General features: G+C 41.9%; 1 protein-coding gene across 2 annotated transcripts in view; it reads right to left on the bottom strand.

The window, feature by feature from the left end:
• The window catches only part of mocs1 (molybdenum cofactor synthesis 1), a 31,044-nt gene continuing 5,892 nt past the window's right edge, over positions 1–25,152 (bottom strand). Inside the window, exons 2-11 of one of the 2 annotated variants that reach the window (XM_080749981.1) lie at positions 25,000–25,135; positions 21,394–21,561; positions 16,821–16,985; positions 10,299–10,360; positions 8,375–8,486; positions 7,905–8,017; positions 6,485–6,595; positions 5,579–5,699; positions 4,233–4,280; positions 1–3,819 (exon numbers count right to left, since the gene is read on the bottom strand). In XM_080749981.1, coding sequence (XP_080606107.1) covers positions 2,687–3,819; positions 4,233–4,280; positions 5,579–5,699; positions 6,485–6,595; positions 7,905–8,017; positions 8,375–8,486; positions 10,299–10,360; positions 16,821–16,985; positions 21,394–21,561; positions 25,000–25,135 — 2,169 coding nt within the window. In that variant the 3' untranslated portion in view covers positions 1–2,686. Of the gene's footprint in view, positions 3,820–4,217; positions 4,281–5,578; positions 5,700–6,484; positions 6,596–7,904; positions 8,018–8,374; positions 8,487–10,298; positions 10,361–16,820; positions 16,986–21,393; positions 21,562–24,999; positions 25,136–25,152 lie in introns of both variants that reach the window. The other variant, XM_080749982.1, reaches the window with a different exon arrangement.

The following is a 25,152-nucleotide window of genomic DNA, read 5'->3' as shown; positions in this document are numbered from 1 at the left end:
AATCAAAGGTGGTACACTATATTCACGAGAATATTCATTGGACAGAATTCAGTCATTTAATCAATGTACAATTTAATTCTATATAAAGAATCCAGTGTGTAATTTCATAACATATGTCTTATCCCCAGTCAATCACAAAAAGCATTTATACATTTTGTACTCCACCGTACAAGTACCAAAATAGCTAGGGTTTATAGTACACGGTGAATCGAATAGAAAGTAAATAAAATACATCAACCACATAAACCCCAGCAACTGTATTGTGGGGAAAGAGCTTTCGTAGAAAATGGTTGTGAGCTTGTCGATTGGCTCCTTTCAGCAAAAGCTGAAAACAGAAAAAAATAAAACAAACTAGTTGCCCTGAGGGACTCAACCAGATGCTCAACAAGGGAGGCTCTCTCCATTCCGACATGTCGCCACTCCGAAATTGACTTCTTATTGTCGGAGTGGCGACACTCCCATGGGGGTTAGGTCTAGGGTTAGGGTTAGAGATAGGGTTAGTGTCGGAATGGAGACATGTCGGAAAGGAGACATGTCGGAGTGGAGAGATGCACCCACTCAACAATATGTGATTTAAGTGGTTAAATGCCACAATCAATTACCTAAGTGTTATTTGGTGCTCCTAAAAAGAAATCACATTGAGGGCAATTCATTTTGTCTTTTTCTTTGTTTTTGGTTTTCACAGATTATTATTGTTATTACAAAAGGTTATGAAAGGCTGTTATGATACGCTGAGATTATTCATTAGCATTGTCTATTAGTCCTTCAGTTAAAAGCTTGCAGTAAGACTTGACTCATGAAAATGAGACAGGAGTGCCATCTAGAGGTACAGAGACAAACTGTAACTCTGGTCAATCCCTGATTTGTAATTATGTTGCAGGTAGACATACTGTAGGCATTACTATAAGTAATAAATAATACATTCTATGGCACTGAAACTGTAGTTACCCAATCTGGGAAACACTGCGAAATCACGTCATATACTCATATAGTAAGAGCAGGGCTGAAATCATTAGTATTGTATGTTATTGCTACTGTTTCCTATTATAGGCTACAATGCTACATAAGACTATGCTATGAAGCATAAGATGACAGAACTTGGCAATCCATTAGCCTGGATGCCAGCCTGTTCGCTCTGTTCCGCGATTTCTTTTGTCTCTCCGCATCACAGTCAGGAAATGATTCAGTTGACTCGTATTTCAGGAAGCAAGTTGTGATGTTGGATGTTTTTCCAACGAATAGAGTAGGGTTATAAACACACTCGGCACACAGTGTGTGTTTGACAGACATCACCAAAGACCAATCGGAAGCCACGGATGTGTGAATCCCGCTTCTATGTCCCATCTCCCCTTGGAGATAGGAGGCTTTCCAGACTGTGATGCGGAGAGACAAAGCAAATTGCGGAACGGAGCGAACAGGCTGGCACCAAGGCTAGCAATCCATGTCGGAGAAAGGCATTCATTAAAGTGTTGAAAAGGCGCTCAGTTTTTAATATGCATTAAAAATAATGATATTTTAAATTCGATTTTAACTACTTTGTCCTGTTTCTGGGCTAGATTTATTAAGGAGTACCTTCCCAGTTTGCAGTGGTCATGCTAGTTGATCCGTGCACTCTCACATGCACTTTGGCCTATCGGACAAGTGATTGAGGTGCATCCTGGTGCTGATGGGTGCATCAGATCTGCAGATGTCAAGATTAATATTTAGGCCTAGAATTATTGAATGCTTTAACCAGTGATAGCAGATATACAAGCTCACTCTGCTATTTTTGAAAAAGTCGTGAAAATGTGTGCAAATCTTTGAATATATGTATTTTTTAAAGCGAATGTTTGTAACTCAAATTTTGCTTCTGGGGGGTCCTTGGAACTAGATATTTTGAGATGGGGGGTCTGTGGCCAAATAAATATCAGTTTGGGGGTCCTTGACATGAAAACGTTTGAGAACCACTGACATAGTAGTCTCTCAAGAACAGACTAACTGAGCTCCAGTTGAAGTGAAAAGGACCTTTTCTTTGACGATGGCTAGCCAGATTGCTGACATAGAAACGTAGGGTTTTTCAAAAAATCTTTGAAGGATTCAAAAGACACTTATAGAATCGGGTCAAAATTCTAATTTTCACGATTTTTCAAAAATAGCAGATCTACAAGCTCGCAGCGCGCTGTGAGCTTGTATATCTGCTGTTTTTCAATAGTTAAGGCATAAAATAATGATACACAATACTGTGTACCCGTTCTAAATGGGTTAAATTTTCATGTCTTCCAGGCCAGACTCAGTGACAGTGTTCTAATTGATGCTTGAACACTAATCAGTTATACTACTAATCTATTGAACGCTGCCTCTACAGCAACGGTTAGCGTAGAGGATTTTCACATACTAGTTGAGTGACAAGTCAATGAATACATTTTCACAATGTGTCTAAATGTTTGTGTATGTATTTTTCCCCCTGTTTTCAAAACAGATTACTTTGTCTTTTAATCAAGTTTGCTTCAGACTTGGGCCTGTAAGAGTGTACAAATCGAACCAAATGGATCTGGACCCTAACAAGTTCATTTGGCTCCATTTATATTTATATAAGAGTAATTGGGGTCTGTGACCTAATTGCATACCAAACTGGAGGTCCTTGAAATGAAAACTTGTGAGAACCACCGGTGTAATTAACATCGGCGAAGGACAAGGGTGAAAACGGTCAGGGCTGACGGTGGAAGTCCCTCTTTCCTCCCGTCTTGGCGACCAGCTCTATGTCGGTGATGACCATGTCGTGGCTCACCGCCTTGCACATGTCGTAGAGCGTGAGCGCCGCCACCGTAGCGGCGGTCAGCGCCTCCATCTCCACGCCCGTCTTGCCCGTGGTGCGGCAGCTCGCTGTGACCACGGCGGCGCCCCGCGGCTCGTCCAGCTCGAAGGAGACCGAGGTGTGGTCCAGGGGGAGCGGGTGACAGAGCGGGATCAGCGTCGACGTCCGCTTAGAAGCCATTATCCCGGCTAGCTGCGCTACGGCCAGAGCGTCGCCCTTAGCCAGCTGGTTGTCCCGTAGCAGACGGAAGGCGGCGGGGCCCAGGATGATGGTGGCGCGCGCCGTGGCGGTTCGGCGGGTCGGGACCTTCCCGCCGACGTCCACCATGGCGGCGCGGCCCTGGGCGTCCGTGTGGGTCAGCTTGGCCGTGGTCGTACCACCCACCTCGTCACCGTTTTGGGGGAGCTTTGGGTCTGAATTGGGCTGCGATGATGTCCCTTTGGCTTCGTGGTCGTCTCTGTAAGATTGTCCGTGGCATAGTCTAACACTGTGGTGTTTGGAGGGAATTATTTTGGCATCCTTTAGCAGTGTGCAAAACGTGTTAATTCCTGGGGTCCCTGTCGAGTGTCTCTTCATGGCATTAGAACCCCAGGTGTGCGCATACCCGAGACATCCTGTGTCAGAATGACTCGGTGGTTTTGTGCGTGTAGTAGCATAGTCCGCTCTCTTGGTGCGAGAGCGGGTGAGAGGCAGTACATTAACAAACGCAGACAAACGGAAGGGTGCTGCAGTGCAGAAGTCGCCGGTCTGGTGATGGTCTCCTTTATTTTGACGTGGACGAAGACGGGAGCCCCCTCTTTCAGAGGTCCCCGAGCGGTAAACATTAGCTGCCCCTGTTGAAACAGTGCTGTCTGAAAGGCACAAAACGTCCTCACCACCCAGGACTCTCACATCGGCTGAGCGGTGCAGCTGAGGAGACGTGTGCCTGGTGAGGAGTGGGTCAGTAGGCTGGGAAACGGAGGGGACGGCGGTCCCCTGGCCGTCTTGTGACTCTGGCTGAGGAAGAGTCCTTCTGCACGTGGCATCTGTCAGACAAGGAGGGTATTAACTTAGGCAGGGGGGCCAATATCATAACTCATACGAATTGAAAGAACGCAACTAATGTGTTGTCGCTACCGGGTGGGAAACTTTTACTGTACAGTACTGTATGTCCAGGTTTCAGGAACTGGAAAAAACTAAAACCTGTGTTCCATTGGAATCAGGGGGGTCATAAGATTTAGTCATAATCTAGTGCTTTTCATTGGTGTTTTTCTTTTTACCCACAGACATACATAGCATTGATGTATGCGTGAGGGATGAATAAATATGAAGATACAAGGTTTACACCCAACAGTGACGATATTCCCAGTAACATAATATATTCTAAGCCATGTGAAGATGCAGTATATTTATCAAAGCACCGTAAAGCGGCATTTTTACGTACAGCCACATCACCCACCGATGAGGATCATTGGTCTGTTCTTCATCTGGGAGATACTGAACATGCCTGCATAGAGGAAGACAGATATTTGCACTTTAGTCGTAAAGAGTATTGTTTAAAACAGTGTTTCTCAAACATTTCCAAAATGGACCCAGTAGGCTCACAACGCATACACGTAGCACTGCTATACAATATGATGCGTTGTGAGCTTGTATATTATCTACTATTATTGTGAAAGTATAATCAAGCCTAAGACCATTTAGTCAGTGTGTCACTGTGTCACATCAATCTTCGTTCCTTTATCATTTGGGCTGTCTGCCTCCGGTAGCGGGCTATCCACCTCTGCTCGTTAAAATGAATGGGTTCTTTAGACAGTCAACCGGCTCAGGTGATGAAGCCACGTTCTTTTATGGTTATACACACTGTTGAGGAAACTGACACGACAGTCACAACCTATAATGCAGCTACCAGCTGTATTGTAAGAGTATGTGACGATAGACACCTGAAACTAAACACCAATAAAGAGACGGAAAGAAAGACATGACGAGAGGCAACAGTCAAGAGGCATTTTGAGACGAGAACAGTCAAGAGACAATTTGAGACGAGGGCAGTGAAGAGAAGAGAACTGAAAAGATAAACAGAGAGACTGAAATGAGAACAGAAAAGATAAGATGTATTGTGAAAACCGCACGATTTATGGCCTGTCTATTGCAATCATTCCGTAGGAGAACGCAGTGCAAATCAGGTAACTCTCACAGGACTCTATTTCTGACCCCCTTCTGTCTCTTACCACCAGAGGTATGGACAGGGACTTGCTGGCCATTGGGAAAAGCGGGACAACTCCCGAACGGCCGGTTCATTCCCGGACGGTCCACGCCGGCCATTAGGAAAAAATTTAAAATTAAATGTCGGCCTTCGTTACATTTTGGGGGCTGGGCGGCCAACAAAGTAAATCGTCACTGTCGGGCAGAAACCTTGTATCTCCAAGTTTCAAATTTGTACGTTTTTTCGCAAAGTAAAGCCCTGATTCATCATACAAGGCCGTCGCACAAAGGTAGTGAAAACAGCAGATCTACAAGCACACAACGCCTCGCACCGCGAGGCGTTGTGTGCTTGTAGATCGGCTGTTTTCACTAGTTTAAATCATTTTTAAAATGATAAATGCAAGACAAAGAGATTTGGACATACAAGGTTTCCACTCGACAACGACGCAATGTATTTTGTCATTTCCAATATATTAGGGGTCTCTAATCTCCTAATCTATGGGCCCCCCTCACAGCAGCACAGGGCGCTTTGGATCTGAAAACCCATGCAGAATAAGATCTAATTTCGCCCCTGACTACATGGCATTATCTGACCACCACCTGCATGCTGTTTCTTCTTCCTGCCCACAGCAGCACCGATGATCTGCAGTAGCTCCTCATCGGGCGCCCCGGAGCGCAGCACATCCCTGAGGGACACCTCTGAGTTGCCGAACAAACACACCTGGAATGAAGAGACAGAGAGAGGGGTCTGAAACATACATCGATACAGACACAAGGGACAGAGACTGTTCCAAGTAACTATTGCTATTCTCGCTATTATTGAATAATTTGGAAGACTTTTGAAAAACTATGCCTTGTTGGCATTAGTTCATGGCCAAAATAAGGACACCAGGATTAAAGACACAAACACACACACACACACACACACACACACACACACACACACACACACACACACACACACACACACACACACACACACACACACACACACACACACACACACACACACACACACACACACACACACACACACACACACACACACACACACACACAGGGCTGTCACGATATGACATTTTACATGACGATTAATTGGCACTCAAATAATTGGCGATTAACGATTTAATTGTGTTTTTGTCGTTGATAATTACATTTCTGTTTGGCTTTTAGGCTTTGAAGTTGTACATGGTAGATATGACACATAACCTAAACATACAAAGAAATTACTGACAAATTTGACAACTTACTACTTAAAAAAAAAATGTTATAGTGGAAATAGCCGATCTACAAGCTCACAACGCGTCGCGATGCGACGCGTTGTGAGCTTGTAGATCTGCTATTTACACTATTTCGGACATTTTTCAACATTCACGATTATGACGATTATGACAAAATAATTTGCGATAATGTCAAATAATCACGATTAGACGATTATGTAATAATTGTGACATCCCCACACACACACACACACACACACACACACACACACAGTGTGTGCTTTACCTTGAGGTTCCCGTCTGCAGTGATGCGTAAACGGTTGCAGGAGCCACAGAAGTGGTCTGACATGGAGGTGATGAAGCCCACCTGCCCCTTGAAGCCTGGCACTTTAAATGTCTGCCACAGGAAGGAACACAAACGAGGGAGTCAAAAATGACATTAGCCTACATGTTGGTTATGAACATTTGAACTACACGAAGAACTGTAGATTATTATTATAATTAACAAAGATTATTATCATATCATTATCATTGACTTTATTTGAGAGGGGATGACGTGCAATAAAGAGCTTCACGTAAGATTTGCACCTATCAGCAATGAGAAGGACTATAGTAGTAGTAGTAGTTTTATTTTTGGTCATTGTTATAATGCAACGCATTTTCATTAATTTCATTCACATACACATAAATAATAAACTTTTCCGGACTATAAGGCGCACTTAAAAGCCTTTAATTTTCTCAAAAAACTACAGTGCGCCCCTTATAGTCCAGTGCGCCTTATATATGGATCATTCATTGACATTGACATTCCCTTTAGCACAGCTCCATCTGTTGGATGCATAACGCAACGGTAGCGTCTATTATGTGCGCCTTATAGTCCGGTTTGCCTTATATATGAAAACAGTTCGAAAATAGACCATTCATTGACAGTGCGCCTTATAGTCCGGTGCGCCTTATAGTCCGGAAAATACGGTACTCTCTAGAACAGCTTAACACTGTCAATAAAAAATGCAGAGTCAGTAGATGCTTTTAAAAGTCTGCTAAAAACACATTTGTTTCGGAAAACGTTTTGGTGTGTAATCACTGTTTTGCGTTTATTTCCATGTACTGTTTGTGTATTGTGTCTGTTGCAACACATTTTCATGTTCTTGTTTTATCTTATTGTATTTTTTTAATTGTAATTTTTACCCGATTCTATAACTGTCTTTTGAATCCTTCTAAGATTTTTTGAAAAAACCTATGTTTCTATGTCAGCAATCTGGCCAGCCATCGTCAAAGAAAAGGTCCTTTTCACTTTTTAATGGAGTTCAGTTACTATGTCAGTGGTTCTCAAACCTTTTCATGTGAAGGACCAACAAAATGATATTTATTTGGCCACGGACCCGCATCTCAACATATTTAGTTCCAGGGACCCCCCAGAAGCAAAATTTGAGTTACAAACGTTCGCTTTGAAAATACATATACCGGTATTCAAAGATTTGCACACATTTTCACGACTTTTTCCAAAAATAGCAGATCTACAAGCTCGCAGCGCGGCACTCGGTGCCGCGCTGTGAGCTTGTATATCTGCTAGTTTTCACTGGTTAAAGCAGTCAATAATTCTAGGCCTAAATGGGTTAAAGATGTTATTTGGGCTGCTATTCCAGCACTCAACAGCACCAGATGTACAGTATGATTCAGGTATTCAGACTGACGGTGGAACTGACCTTGGCCGTGTCTGTGTGTCCCGTGGGAAGCATTTCCAGGGTGGGCCACTGCTGTCTTATGTGGTCTAACATTTCCTGGTAGCTTACCATCTTCTTGAAGTTCCACTTGTTACCTGGAAATGGCATATACCGGTAAGCATAAATATAAAAGGCAGCACACTAAATAAAGACAATTACTATTGCCACAGAAATCAAACACCCTCTTCCACAGCTAATGTGTTGATGCTATTGTCACTATGATTTGGCACGGTCATTCCTCTGCAGGTGGCTAAGGTTATACTTCCTCATGTGGGTGTCCTTCGACAAAATGATTAATTTTTTTGTGGAGTGACATTTATGGCAGTGTTAGTTTTTACAGCTAATTTTGATTAGTTTTAGACACATTTAGTCATGTATTTAGTTATCATTAGTTAGTTAACTTAGTTTTTATTTATTTTTTTACTGAAAACTTTTTTTTTTACAGAACTCACCATCAAAGGGCATGTATTCGATGAAGCGCACGTCCAGTGGCTTCTTCTCTGTCAGGGCAACAAAGTCCAGCAGCTCATCTTCATTGAGGCCCCGCATGATCACACAGTTCACCTGCAGGGGGCAGTGCAACATCATGGAATAAGCCGGTGGTTCTCAAACTTTGAAATTTGAAGGTCTCCCCGTGTACAAATGGAACCAAATACATGTCACTGTCAAAGTTACAGACTTGTTGTAAGGGTCAATTTAGATCCCATAAAAGGAACCTAGAGAGTCCCTGAAATCCACTTTGAGAACCACTGGACTATATACTGCAATGTCTCTCAATGGCAGGCCTGGAGACCACCAAGCAGTTTTGATTGATTGAAGACTTTATTAGAAGTTTGCATAGGAAAAGGTACAGTTTCATGACGGTACAGTTCACTGGTACAAGGTCTACTAAAAGCAGATCCATGAAAAGACTAAGCTTATTTCCACTGGAAACCATTGAAGTATAACATTGAATGACAGACAAATAGAACACAGTACTATGCAGTAGATATGTAAAAAAAAAAAAAAAAAGAAAACAGTAAGTCTAAACAAACAGTATATACAAAGAAGGGGCAGGGGAGGGTAGGTTAGTTTTTTTACCAGTTGCGAACGGCTGCATCCTGTAAGTGGTTTTTCAGGGCAATTTTAAAGGATGCTAGTGATCCACACTCCTTTATGACCTTCGGTAAGGCTTTCCACATTTTGGTGGTATAGCAGAAAAAAGAGTTTGACCCTTTGTTGGTTTTGACTCTGGGTTGACAAACATTCCTTTCCAAGAAACGTCCGCCACAAAACTGTGAAAAGTGATGACTCATCACTAAATCATAGTTTTATTGCCAAATTATGGGGTTAGTTTTTAGCTCAAGGAATGTTTTTCCTGCAAAACAAATATATGTTTGCATTGGATTCAGAATCCCGAAAAACACCTAGTTTGACCCCTCACATGCTACTTAAAGCATTTTTTTTTTGTATTATTTTACTCTATAGTATGTTCTAACTGTGTGCCAAATTCCATGCTTCTTTCATAAAGTGCACGATTCCATCAAAATACTGCCCGAAACGCCTGGACTACTTGGAAAAGCAAACTTGAGGCCTCCGTTAAAGTTATACCATGTAACTTTTTTTATAAAACAAATCTTAAAATTGTCCTAACTGTTAAATCGCTAAAGTTTTAGAACACCCACTCCGTTATTTTCAGCTTCTAAAGCCTTCTCTTTATATGTTTTCTGTGATCCTCGCCGGGGTCCGGTTTTCGCGAAAAAATTACGTCATCATACACTACCGGCCAATCACAGCGAGGGTTATACACTGCCGGCCAATCACAGCGCATCTTGCTGACTTCTCAGGAAGTAGCTTGCCTCAACAAAACAACAGCATATACTGGTGAAGGGGTCCGTTTCTCTGGAATGCCTGAACGCACAGGAACCAGGGACCCCTCTAAAGATAGATCTCGGCGAGGTGGAGGCAGGCGCGGGGGTGTGAGGCCCGGTCGAAAGACGTGGACGCGACCGCGGTTTGCTATAGAGCTACTGACCACTAGTTGAGCAACTTACACAGTATAGCTTTAATATCTCAAACCAATCTTTCCTGTTTGACTGTCACCTGATAATTTCACCCGGAGCGACAACTTAATTCTAAACATTATACAAAAAATAAATATGCTTTAAGTAGCATGTGAGGGGTCAAACTAGGTGTTTCTGAATCCAATGCAAACATTTGTTTTTAGCTCAAGGAATGTTTTTCCTGCAAAACAAATGTTTGCATTGGATTCAGAATCCCAAAAAACACCTAGTTTGACCCCTCACATGCTACTTAACTAGTTGTTTGAATTGCTTATTTTGCAATTCAAACTGTGCAGTACTTAGTTACGGTACTTTACACCACTGGTGATCCTACCTTGACTGGGTTGTAGCCCATTTCGATGGCCTTGTCAATGCCCTCCATGACCTTGTGGAACCCTGAAAAAATAAAAGAAAATACCGGCTTAAATCGATCCATGTACCACAATAGACCCTGGGAATAATAATTCATAGCATTACACTTTTCTTTGGGTTTATGACATCAGTATTTTTTTCATTTTTTTTAGATGTGTTTATTGACAAATATCAATCAATATACAAATACCATCAAACAATGTATCACTATTTTTTCTTTTTTTGGTGAACAAGACAATAAAATAAGTAAAAGACAAGACAAAACAGAAAACAAAATAGACCCACTCCTCCCAAACCCACCCCCACCCCTTTCCCCGAATGGCCCACCACTACACTCTTACTGCTCTATATCAACACATTATACTTATCCACAGAACCCGTTGACAGAACTCTCAGATCATCAGAAAACACTGTGAAGTCAACCTATAGGGGATATAGAGGGCAGACAGTCCAAATAATCACCCCAAATCTTTTGAAACAATTCAGGTTTTCTTCTGACATTGTACAGGATCTTTTCTGGTGTGCAATAGGAAGAAAGCTCATTTATCCAGTGTCTCTGTGAGGGTGCGTTCTCCGACTTCCAATTAACTAGAATGATTTTCTTTGCAGCTGTGCTTGCAAGCGAGACAAAATGACATCAGTATTTAACCAGCAAAAAAAAAACATTGAGGCCTAAAAGTCTCTTATGCAATCTTATTGCAGTATTTCTAGGCATGAAGAAGGGCTGTGTGAGAAGGGGAAGGCTGGTGAACGTGCAGCAAGCCATAAAACTCACCACAGATAAGAGGGCTGGGGTAAAACTGTCACTGGAATGTACCATGACCTGAAGGTGTCTCAGGTTAACCATTTTAACCCTGGGTCCCTATTTTCAGGCATGTTACTGTAGGTTAAATGTTTTGAAGAAAAGAAAAAAAGGGGGGGAAAAGAACTTTGTTTTTAATGCCGTCTCTGTTCCTAACACTAATGTTGTTTAGTTTTGTCTTGCCTTGGTTCATTTAATCTTGTATATGATAGCTAGCATTAGGGATATTTCGCGCTAATCAGTCTATTAGGGCGGCTTGCACCAACACGGTTTAAGCCTTAAACTGGTTTAAATCAAGGTTTGTCTTTTAATCAGCTTGCACCAAACCTTAAACCTAGTTTTCATTAATCAGGTTTAGTTTTAAACCATCCTATTAATCTTGGTTTGAATTTTCACTGTAAACCTGGATTACTGTTAATCCTGTTGCACCACTACTTTAAACTTTGATTTAAACATCAGTAAGGGATTAATTTTAAACCTGCTGTAGAGGTGGTTTAAATGCAAACATTCCATTGACATGAAGCCCTGCAGGCTTGCAACTGTAAGCTGCGGACAGCGTTTCACAGCTGAAAACAAACATCTCATCATATTGTTGTCTTCAATACATCCTCTGCTATTTTAAATTAGCGAACATTTGAATATTTACAGGGACATAATACATACATTTGTCATGGAAGCTTGTGGACTTCCCAAGCAACATGGAGACGTTTTAATTTTCGAAATCGCTTCATAATTGACTCAAATGTGAATGTGATCAAAACAGTGGTCTTTTCTTGCTTCCTATATAGCCGCGCCGCACCGCACTGTGTAGCGTCCGAGCGTCACAGTCGTATGACGGAGCGTTATATATATATATTTTTTTGGCTGCAGGCACTCTTCTTAACATAGGCCTGCCCACATTCTCCTAGAAGTGAATAAAAGAGTAACGCTAATGATATAGGCTCAAGAGAATAGCATATTCCAGTTTGTTTACATCGAAATCCAAGATGGAGGACATTTAATCCATGAATTAATCACAGTTTATGGTTTTAATCACAGGTTAAGGGTTTAATCACAGATTTGTTAAGCAATGCTTACATTTAAGTGGTGCAATGCGCCTCGATTTAAAATAAAACCTAGATCAACAAACCCTTGATTAACCCTAAACTAAGATTTATTTAATCCCTCTTGGTGCAAGCCGACCCTAAAAGTGCAAAATATTGCACAGATGTAGCTCAGGGCATGCTCTAATGATTTAGCTCGGGCGCCCGAATCGGCGACCTCCATTGACTTTTAGGAGGAAAATACCCTGTAATATGGGTATTTAATTTAAGAGGGGTCTAACTAGGGGTTTGTCATGATGCTGAATCCATTGCAAGCATTTGTTTTGCACAAAAAACATTCCTTGGGCTAGAAATGGCCTCAGAAAACAATGCATGTATGGGTGAGCATTCATGTTAGTCGGAGGCCTTAGGGTTTTTTTTTCTCGTGCTAATGAGTCTAAAAGCGCCAAATTTTGCACAGATGTAGCCCAGGGCATGCTCTAATGATTTGGCTAGGGCGCCCGAGTCTGCGATCTTCGGGGTCACCAGAGCTCCAGAAAATACCCACAAAACTCTGAAAAGTGATGACTCATCACTTTTCATCACTAAACCATCGTTTTCTGGGGCCATTTGTAGCCCAAGGAATGTTTTTTGTGTAAAACAAATGCCTGCAATGGATTCAGCATCATGACAAACCCCTAGTTATACCCCTCACATCCTACTTAAATACCCAGAAAAAAGTGTTTTTCTGGGTATTTTCCTCCTGTATTGAAAGTCGATGGGAGCCCAGCCCAACCTGATCAGGCCGCTGTGGCGACCCCGAATATCGCAGACTTGGGCGCCCAAGCTAAATCATTAGAGCATGCCCTGGGCTACATCTGTGCAAGATTTGGCGCTTTTAGACTAATTAGCACGAAATTACCATGTCATCTCCCTAACGCCCCCCGACTAAGCCGCACAAATCCTATTTACTTTTAAACAGCTTTCTCTATTGAACACTTCTCTATACTTCTCTATTTCTTGTCACTTTGGACACGAGATGCACATTGACATAAACCTGTTATATAAACAAACAGCCATTCCCATGCAAACCCTCAGTTGCTGTAAAACCATCAATGTCTGACTGAAAAGGTATGGTTCATAGAAATAAGCTTTAGTTTAGATGAAAACACAAGAAGCGATTCTTGTGTTTTCATCTACAGTACAGCTCATTTCTCTCAGATGAATCGATATTCCATCACAACCGAGGCTACGGTTGCTGTATTTCTGCCTTGCATGACTTCTCACAGCAGCTGTCAAATGACATAATGAGAACCATAACAGCCTGAGTTAATGCTAAAATGCATTCCGTAAGACGACACATTTTTACAGGCCACATAAAAGGTAAATAGACTGTATTTATATAGAGCCTTTCTCCAAGCACATTCACAAACCGGTGATGGAGGTAATCATGTAACACACCAACTCATGACTCTGAGGAAGATGCAGTAGCATCAAAACGCCATTTTTGTTGTACTGGCGTCTCAATAAAAGGCTTTAATTGTCCGATATCATCCAGTGTCTCTCTCCTGCAAACCGCTGTCCTCGCTCCTGTGACGGACTAGCCGTATAGGCTGAGGCGTGCCGTAGATTCCAGTGTTGATTTCGTCGACTAAAACTATGAAATGATAAATAAACTATGAAATGATAAATAAAAACAAAATAAAAACTAAGCTGTGATGACTAAAACTAAGACTAAATGTATTGACAATTTCGTCAACAAAATAAAAACTAGACTAAAATGTTGGGGAGGGACTGGTGGAGAAGAGAGTCATTTTATGTTTGGTTGCTCTCAGGTGTTGCATGCTGAAAATAGCAGATCTACAAGCTCACAACGCGTCGCAGCACGACGCGTTGTGAGCTTGTAGATCGGCTATTTTCAGCACGCAACCAAGTGTAAATCAAAATTGCTGTCAAAAACAACACTGGTAGATTCCCCAACCTGCTCATCAGAAGCAGTTCAGTGTCTTGCTCAAGAACACATGGCCACTCAGCCAGGAGGAAACAGGGATCAAACTGGGAACCTTCCATTTTCAAGACGACCACTCGACCTCCTGAGCAACTGCTGCCTACATCACTCCACTAAAACGTCCTAGTGGTAGAGCACTGACTATGGTATTTTTCTTTATTTTTTTTCTGGGCACAGCTAGGTCTGTCACAATCATTTTGAAATATTCAGTTATATTTGCATCTGCAAAAATTAATCTGTTGGAAAATGTCCATTCATGCTCAAACATTTAAAAGAAATAGAGGACATTTCCACTATTTTTAAAACATTTGGATAGGCAAAAATGATTAAATATGGCATGTTGTGGCCGTAGTAAATCTCTTATTTATTTAATTTATTAGTACATATGAAGTACATTTGTCATAGCTGCCCTGTGCAATTTTTTGTTTCAAAAGCCTAAGGCCAAGACAAATGTACTTTGTATTTGTATTTTGTACCAATGTACAATGGCAAAAGCACAATTTAAATTGTTAATCGCAATTATGTTGCATGACAATTAATGGTCAAGTGAAATGTCATGATTGTGACAGCCCTAGGTACAGCTACAGTGTTAATGTCACTCTCTAGTTCTCCCCTTCGGTCTCTCTCTTTTCCATTCTCTCGAGACAGAATAGGAAGAGGGACAGACCGAGTGGGCGTTCCCCTTTCTTTGACGATGGCTTGCCAGATTGCTCTCTTTCTAATGTCAATCAGTCCATCTGTCTTCCAGAGACATTACCACCCAGAGCTCGGTCACTCTGTCAACTCCTGTCCACCCCTCTGGCCCCCCCGCTGTGTGGGAAAGAACTCATGCTCTTTAAGTCAGTGTTTCTCAACCTTTTCAGGCCGTGACCCCCAAAATAATCATATTTGAACTGGGGACCCCCACCCTGCACAAACACTTGGAATTGTAGGAGTTGACATTACATTTAGTTTGACTCGATCTATACCATTGTGAAAATAGCAGATCTACATGCTGAGCATGTAGATCTGCTATTTTCACAATTTCTGCCTCTAATATTTGACAATTTGACTAATGTTTGACAGAGGTACTAAAAAGGTCTTTAAAGTCCTTAAATTGTCACTTTAGATACCCTGTATACACTTATACTGTATGTTGGTCTGTTTACAGTTGAGTGAGAAAACAATGTTAACATTTAGCTAAACGGGGGCGCCCGCTGGCCTGGTGGTCAAGGCACGTACCATATACTAACTAGGCTATGATGCCTGCTGGCGTCGCCAGTTCGATTCCAGATCCGGACGACCTTTGCCACATGTCATTCCCCATCTCTCTCCCCATTTCCTGTCAGTCTACTATCCTGTCAAATAAAGGCATAAAAGCCCAAAAAACAAATCTTTAAAAAAAAAAACATTTCGCTAAACATCTGGGGAGTGGGGACCCCCCAAAATAATTTGGCGACCCCCCTGGGGGTCCCGACCCACAGGTTGAGAACCACTGCTTTAAGTAAATGAGTGGGTTGCATCCAGTTGGCAACTACCGTGTGAGTATTGATTTTAGGCAATAAAAGAAAAGATCTGCTAGTGCCAGGGTTATAAGTGGATGACGAATACTATTGGCAGAGATATGTGAGACCTTGCACTTTGAAGACATCTTGTTGTAGATGATTGAGCGTTAGAACAATCTGACTGTGTGCTAATGAACTCTTGTTGTCTTGGAATGTGATACATAATACACAATGTCCAGATATCAGAATTGTTAATGAAAATGTAAATGCTTCAACAATTGATTATTTTCGTAGCGATTGTGGTTACTTTTCCGATTTATTTGTGAAGTGTTTTTCATACATCGTAATTTTATCACGAATCGAAGCGAAACAATTCAACTTTTTGAAATCAACTAAATTGATTAGAGTTGAACCAACATATCTACATATTGGCAATATTCAAACTCACAACAACACATCACATCATGCCGCGTTGTGAGCTTGTAGATATTTTGGAAAGGTTTGTGGAGGAAAGAAATGTATCCCCATTTTTGGGGGATTATTTAATCAACCCATTTAGGTCTAGAATTATTGACTGCTTTAACCAGTGAAAAATAGCAGATATACAAGCTCACAGCGCGGCACCGTGTGCCGCGCTGCGAGCTTGTAGATCTGCTATTTTTGAAAAAGTCGTGAAAATGTGTGCAAATCTTTGAATATATGTATTTTCAAAGCGAACGGTTGGAACTCAAATTTTGCTTCTGGGTGGTCCCTGGAACTAAATATTCTGAGATGCGGGCCCGTGGCCAAATAAATATCATTTTGGGGGTCCTTCACATGAAAAGGTTTGAGAACCACTGACATAGTATTCTCTCAAGAACAGACTGATAGAGCTCCAGTTAAGTGAAAAGGACCTTTTCTTTGACGATGGCTATAGCCATATTGTTGACATAGAAACATAGGTTTTTCAAAAAATCTTAGAAGGATTCAAAAGACACTTATAGAATCGGGTCAAAATTCTAATTTTCAAGATTTTTCAAAAATAGCAGATCTACAAGCTCGCAGCGCGGCTTGTATATCTGCTATTTTTCAATAGTTAAAGCATAAAATAATGATACACAAAATGTGTACCAGTTCTAAATGGGTCAAACTGATTATTATTTAACCACTGCCTGCCACACTGCCGTACCTTTCCTTCTGACGATGAACTCAAACTTGGCAGGCACCAGGGAGTCCAGGCTGATGTTGAGGAGGTCGAGGCCCGCCTCCTTCAGCTTGGGCAGCATGCGGGCCAGGTTCATGCCGTTGGTTGTGACCGCAATGGTCTTGAGGCCCTCCAACTTCCTCAGCTCCGCTATCGAGAAAGAGAGCACAGCAGTTAAGTTAAGGTACAGACACAGAGTAAATTCAATTCAATTTAGACCCGAGGCTAAATCCTAAATAAATAGCTGATCTACAAGCGTACAAAGTGGCGCGTTGTAAGCTTGTAGATCAGCTCTCTATGCCATTTTTTGAAAATGCTTGAAAATGTATGAGCATTTTTCAACATGGATATGATTATGATGATAATGTGAAATGATTAATGATTAGGCGAATAATGTAATAATCGTGACAGGCCCAACTATGCTTGGGCAAAACGGAAGCAAACACACACAATCACAGAGTTGTTATGACAGAATACACCGATACTGTCGACAATGTCGACAGTATTATCAGTACAATAACTGCACCCAACAATGTTACTGAGATATAGAATACACAGAGCGAGACAGAATGAATGATGTGCTACCAACCAACTGCCTGGAAGAACAAAGAAGATATGACTGCAGTGGAGTCTGGCATATCTGCTCCATCTTTTTAATAACTGTATCACTTGTCACGGTGAACTCCATGTGACTCCACTTCTACACACAAACACGCACAGTCGCACACGCACACGCACACACACACACACACTCACACACACACACACACACACAGACAATACACAATATACATAAAGACCATGTGTGGTTCTGCCTCACACCACAAATAATCCACTTCCCTCTCCCACTAGGGAGTAAATCACGATTATTTCAAACTTCTGCCTCAATTATGGTTAATGAACAATTAGTAAAAAACTAAAATAATAATAATTGTGAAAATAGCATCTATTTTCATCTATTTTTCAGATTTTATTTTTCAGATTTAGTTTTAGAAAATCTACCGGTATGAAAATGTGTATACATGGGAAATAAATATAACATTATAAATACTGTAAATAAAAAATAAAACAGCCTTTCCATTAATTGATTAACCTACAGGTGCAAGATCAAGTCAGTTACTGGTTCTAAATATGGGTTTTGATATGTTTTCTGTTAGCTGCCCAGCACTAGTATGTCCGACCCACACAGTTGAGAGTGCGAGGGTCATGGGAGGTCCCTGCAGGGATCGGTCAGGTGACCGTGTCAATACACTGCTGATCCTCACATGACCAGCGGTGGCTTCTATCTGCGGGAACATTAGCATTGGATAGTAATTAGACCTATTCGATACGAGAGCGAATTTCCAATTTCAGCAAGTGGTCAGCCTTGAGGGGGAGGGGAGGGTCAGTTAGGTGTTGGGTGTCTTGCTCAGGGACGCCTATATGAGTTGACGGGGATGGAATCTGGGACGGTCTGTTCCCAGGGGGCCTCTCTACCGGCTCAGCTACTGTATGTACAGTACCCCTAACATGCTCGACTGTTACGTCTGTACACACTATCCACACATCTTCCTATTTGCATTACTCATGCATTCGCGGGTGTGATCTTATTGTGACCGAGCCTGAGAATGTCAGGCCGACAGATCAAGCGATGAATTATGATGGCAGGATAACATGTCACAGGACCAAGCATGCAGCCGCTGCGCCGCGAATCCATTCCACCATCGCACATACCGCCTTTAAACTAAAAGTATGCATGGTGGGAACTCCGCTTTACTCTAATCTCTAATCCACAGAGCGAAGCAGGTTTCATGAATCATTGATGGCCTTTTGTTCCTGAAAGATCATTTGTCGGGAAAATGCCTGTCACAACATTTGCAGTGCAAGCTGGCCGAGTGTCACAACACAACATAGACGCTGACAACGTGAGTGCCCACGGGCTAAGACAAGCACCCAGTTATAATGGCCACTTTGGCCAGCACTCACACATGCACAGTCTAACCCGTCCTCTCATTGGTGGGGCACACTCCTGTAGTAGGCATCCAATCCAGTGGCAAGGTGCGCTCCCATAGACATGCAAATATATACGGCTTTGTCTACACCTGGCACTGCAGGTAGAGAATAAAAGACCACAGCAGAGTAGCTTGCTCTCACTCACTATTGTACAGCAAGATGAAGCGACTCTCTCTTCTTGGCTGGACCAGATTCAAGAGATTCACCCAGAAGACCCTACATTTTGCCACGCCTGCCAGCCAGACCCCAGGACCTGTCGGGGCGGCAAAGGACGGCAGCGATGCCGGCGAGACCAGCCTGGCACCGCCAGCCCTAAAACCAAGACCTGCCGCCAGGCTGCCGGCAAAGACACTAAATTTCATCGCTCCCAGGCTCTGTTAAACTGCCACAAGCATGTGGCATGGAAGATGGACCAACTGGATGTCATAGCCAATACCTTCATCACCCACTGAAGAGGAGTAACACCTTCCTCTTAAATAAATGGTAAGTGAAAAACAAAATATATTTTTTACTGCATGATGCACTTGTATGTTTTTTCACTATAATAGGCTAATTGTAATTTACTGCAGCAATAGCGTTGTCATGGTTGTAATATGTATTTACTTTTTCCCCCCATTTTCTTTCATTTTTAGCAATCCATGATGCACAAATAGCAGCACACACCGAGCGAGAGAGTGACCGAGACAGAGAGGGAGCGAGGGAGGGAGAGAGAGAGATGTTTCCTCCACAATTAAAACAGACAAAAAGCTCTCTCTATATATATATATATAAAAAAGCATTCTGCTAGTACTTGTAGCATGTTAATGAAGGTGCAATGCCATTCATTGAGATGTTGTGACATTTTTAAAAATGCTGAAAAGTCATGATTGAATCATGCGTCATAAAAAGCCCTACAGTGCATTCATTGCATAATATCGTACCACTGTACTATTGGCAAACTGTAAATAAAGTACTCTATGATTTAAAATAAATACGCCTATGCGCCTATGCAACACAACATAAATGCGCAAAAGCAGCTTTCACTGCCACTGGTAAATGGTGCATTTATATAGCGCTTTTTATCCAAAGCGCTTTACAGAGATTTTGCATTACATTCACCCATTCACGCACACATTCATACACCGGTGGCAGAGGAAACCATGCAAGGCACCAACCTGCTCACCGGGAGCAATGTGGGGTTCAGAGTCTTGCCCAAGGACCCTTCGACATTAACTCAGGGGGAGCCCAGATTCGAACTGGGAACCCTTCGTGCTCTAATAACGGTTTCTCTACCCCTGAGCTATGTAAAACAGATAAAAGAACCTGCAAGACCTGTTAAGTCACTCCTTGTTATCACAAAACCCAGAGATTATGTTAGTTTAAGTGAAAGACAGGTTACTGTACACACAGGCCGACCAACCTGTCGGATGTCATCATCCAAGGAGTGTACAAGTCACAAAAGCATGAATCTGACATTGTTGACTTTGCTAATGTAACGTGCACTGGAGATGTGGAATATCAAGAATAAAAATATTTCCTAGTCCTTCACCCTTTACAATCAGTGGTTCCCAAAAGATAAAAAGATACATTTGGTGTTTCCATGCAACCCAAACTAAAAAGAAAAAATACATTATGCCCCATTTCAAGAATTGTTATAATAGACAAGTCTACAAGTTCACATCTATTCTACAGTATAAGCTTAGTGGTGCGTTGAGGACTTGTAGATTGGCCATTTTCACTATTATTTAAATCCTATATTAATAAAATTGATTTAAGGGAGACCGCCCGGCAGTTGGGAACGGTGGCGGGCGGACCTCTGACGTCACGCTCATGTCACCATGACTCAGCCATAACCAACCAGTTACCAATGCAGCATGCAGCCAAGCCTAAATATGGAGTGTGTTGTCTAACCTCAATGTGCCGTCATGGCATCAAGTGCAAACAAATCAGAGGAAGCTTCAGCACAATATGGGCACAAAAGTGTAATTTTCTGAAATCCAACTACTGGAATTACGGTAGTTTACAGAATGTCTGTCCGCCGTCCGCTGTCTGACCGTCTGTCTGCATGCTGACATCACTGATACTAGACAGTGTCGCCACCATGGTAACAATGCCCAACTGACATCAACAAAGCCCAACTGACATCACTGACTGACATCACTCCAGTGCCCAAATTTGGAGATGCCACACAGACTGGCCTGGACATGGAACACCATATATGGGCATAAAAGAGTGCAAGACAGACAGACCATAAAAGAGTGCAAGACAGACAGACAGACAGACGGATACAACGGGTATTGCACAACTGGACATATTTGGGTCACTCTGTCCTTCATCAGGCATGCCTTCATCATGCCTCAAGCATGCCCGATGAAGGTCAGAGTGACCAAAATGTTGTAATACATTTTTCTGAGGGAACACAGTGTGGGACTCTTTTTTAGTCTTCCAAGTTCATTACTCCGACGCATCTGTCCACTTATGTATGTGTGCCAAACAAAACTGGATATTTCCTCGTCGTGACCCACAAAAAGCTTTCTTGACCGTAAATCAACACCAATTTTTCCTCGTCTCCGAAACGGCACCTTACCAATGATATCCAGCACGTCGGGCCTGATGAGGGGCTCTCCCCCTGTGAGGCGGATCTTCTCCACTCCCTCCTTGACGAAAAGGCGAGCCAGAGTCAGCACCTCCGTGGCGGTGAGGAGCTGGCTGCGTGGGGTGAGCTTCACGCCCTCCTCTGGCATGCAGTACTGACCTGAGGAAGAGGAACAGCACAGTAGTTCTCATGTCAAGGACCCCCACATTGAAATGTATTTGCCTGCGGACCCCCATCTGAAAAGAGTTTGTGCCGAGGACCTTGTTAAAGATTTATGTTAAAAATAAATCAGTTTCCAAACATTGGAAGATGTACAATCCCGCAGCTTGTAGATCTGCTGTTTTTGAATAGCCAACAAATAAATCGATAAAGTGGTTAAAATTAGTGTGATGCTATATAACTTACTGAGGAACCAATGCTCTAGCATTGGGTACGTCATAACAGGTAGACATTTGCCAGAAATGGATAGACATCCAGCAAAAACATAACTGATTTAAAAGCATGACTGTGAGCTTGTACATCAACAATCTTTTGCTATTTGATAGCAGGGATGTCAAACTCAAATACACGGGGGGCCAAAATTAAAAAAATGGTACAAGTCAAGGGCCGGACTGGTTCAATGTTTATTTAAAACGTATTGAAATGATTGCACGTATTAAACCTGGACCTAACACAGCCTATATTATTCTGCTAACATTAATCATTAAATTAACATAAAATCATAAAATCAGTTGTAATAGTTTCTTATGGCTCTGTCAGTAATTTCAAATGAAAACGTTTTTCAACAGGCAAACAGCAAAAAATCTAATATGTCCCTATGGAAAATGCATTATTAAAGCTCAGTTTGTTGCTCTATGATCACTGATTTCATAAAATAAAATGAGAAAGTAAATCAAATCCACACAGAAGACACACAGGTTTGCCCTTTACATCCGTGAATACAGTATGTGGGCTACTCTGCCTCCGGAACCTGGCTTGAAAACCTGTGTTTTTGGGGAGAGGGGTAGCTGAAAGTTGACAAACAGGCGCTACGCTTCCTTGTGCTCACGGGCCCTCGATAAGCGCCAATGCACTCGCAGTGCATTGTGGGACTTCTTGTACGAGGTGTGTGCAATATACCTGAGGACCAGTTCTAACAGTAATTAAATATCATCCCGCGGGCCAAAGATAATCCATTCACGGGCCTGATCTGGCTTGACATATGTGATGTAGAGTTTAAGTGGTTAAAGAAAGAATAGCATTCAATCGTGGCCTTTCTTTCATTCTAGTACACTGCGTTTACATGCACAATATATATTCATTCAGAATTAACTCATTCCGAATAGAGATTCATACCCAAACGTTTACATGGAATCTGAACAAAAGTCTATTCTGATTCAAACGGTATATACCACCCCTCCAGACAGGAATGAAAATGCATTCTGAATGGATATTCTATTCCATTCTGAGGTGTTTACATGAGCATTTTCATTCTGAATGAGCAGTCATTCTGAATACAATTGGAATATACCTGCCCATTTAAACGCAGCAAATGTTTCCGTTCTTAGGATGATTACCCTATTGGCAGCAGAAGGGAAAGGCATAGTCTCACGAAGACAGACCATCAGAGATTTATTTTTATAATTTTTTTAGAATAGTTTCCACTATTCTAAAAAATAGCCCCATTCATTGAATTTAGATTTCAAGTGGGTGGAGATCTCCGCTAAAGCCTAACGTTAAAGTGGACATGACATCCAAAAATATTTTTTTTATTTTTGTTTATGTTTTTTTTATGTTTCCTGACCTCAATTACACAAAAAAAAACACCAACTTTTAACTTGCAGTCGTTCCTCTGTTATCTGTGGATTTCTGTCGGTTTCTGCATAATGGGCAGCTTGCACCAAGAGAGATTAAATAAATCTTAGTTTAGGGTTAATCAAGGGTTTGTTGATCTAGGTTTTATTTTAAATCGAGGTGCGTTGCACCAATTAAATTTAAGCATTGCTTAACAAATCTGTGATTAAACCCTTAACCTGTGATTAAAACCATAAACTGTGATTAATTCATGGATTAAATGTCCTCCATCTTGGATTTCGATGTAAACAAACTGGAATATGCTATTCTCTTGAGCCTAATATCATTAGCGTTACTATTTTATTCACTTCTAGGAGAATGTGGGCAGGCCTATGTTAAGAAGAGCGCCTGCAGCCAAAAGAAAACAAAACAAAAAATATATATAACGCTCCGTCATACGACGGTCGGTGACGCTCGGACGCTACACAGTGCGGTGCGGCGCGGCGATGCACGGCTATCTAGGAAGCAAGAAAAGACACCACAGTTTTGATCACATTCACATTTGAGTCAATTATGAAGCGATTTCGAAAATTAAAACGTCTCCATGTTGCTTGGGAAGTCCACAAGCTTCCATGACAAATGTCTGTATTATGTCCCTGTAAATATTTAAATGTTCGCTAATTTAAAATAGCCGATGTACAGTACTACAAGGATGTATTGAAGACAACAATATGATGAGATGTTTGCTTTCAGCTGTGAAACGCTGTCTGCAGCTTACAGTTGCAAGCCCTCAATGGCATGTTTGCATTTAAACCACCTCTACAGCAGGTTTAAAATTAATCCCTTACTGATTTAAAGCAAAGTTTAAAGTAGTGGTGCAACAGGATTAACAGTAATCCAGGTTTATAGTGAAAATTCAAACCAAGATTAAAAGGATGGTTTAAAACTAAACCTGATTAATGAAAACTAGGTTCAAGGTTTGGTGCAAGCTGATTAAAAGATAAACCTTGATTTAAACCAGTTTAAGGCTTAAACCGTGTTGGTGCAAGCCCCCCAATGAGTCTCAAACGCGCAGTACATTGGCTGCTGGACTCATGCGTCAACAGTCTATTCATCGTTCCCAGGGTAAGAAAAAACACCCGTGCCTCGGCTCGTATTGAACACAATTCCCCACTGATTGCAGACGCGTATGCCATAGGCCAGGGGGCTTAGCTCAGCCTCTTTAGCTGCCATGGTTCTGTGTGTGTGTGTCTGTGTAGTCACTGTGTCTTGTGCGAAAGCAACGAAAATGCGAGCACGCATCTCTCAGTGTGTTGGAGGGGCTCTGTATGTGCGTGCGCGTGCGTGTGCGTGGCCACTTTGGGTAACATAGTTTGAGAACCGCTGGCCTATAAGGGCTGAAGTGATTGATTTGTATTCAAAATCTACAAAGTTACTAGTAACTAAAGCCTCCAAATGATTGTAGTGCAGAGATAAAGTGCATTTGCCTCTGAGATGTAGTGGAGTAGAAGTATAAGAATTGAAAATTGGAAATACTCAAGTAAAGTACAAAAACTCAAAATTGTACTCAAGTACATGTACTTACTGCACTATACTAATATTTGTTAGAATGAGTGGGAGAGAGAGGCTCCCCTGGTGGTGAGTATAGAGTATTTCAGGTGACAGCACTTTTTTCATGACACCTAAACAGGGCTCATAAGAGAGAGAGACCACGGCTCCATGGAGTGGATTTTCAAGTTTAAACATTTTAAAACATGTTTTTAGGACCAGGGCAAAGACTTTTATGATTAGTAAAAACAGAAGGTCATTTGACCTTTAACTTACAGCGCAGGTTGCATTTCTCTGTCAGGGAGATGCGGAGGTAGCTGTGCCTCCGGCCAAAGTTATCAGTCAGGAACGCTGAAAAGGGCGTTTTGTCCTCATCTAAGATCCGTCTCCGACTCCCAGGGGAAGCCAGTTCCTGGGTAAAAACATAAA

The sequence above is a fragment of the Nannobrachium achirus genome (genome assembly GCF_963921795.1).
Source record: "Nannobrachium achirus genome assembly, chromosome: 20".
In the NCBI taxonomy this organism is placed as follows: domain Eukaryota; kingdom Metazoa; phylum Chordata; class Actinopteri; order Myctophiformes; family Myctophidae; genus Nannobrachium; species Nannobrachium achirus.
The sequence above is the reverse complement of the archived record's forward strand: the minus strand, read 5'-3'. Positions and strand labels throughout refer to the sequence as shown.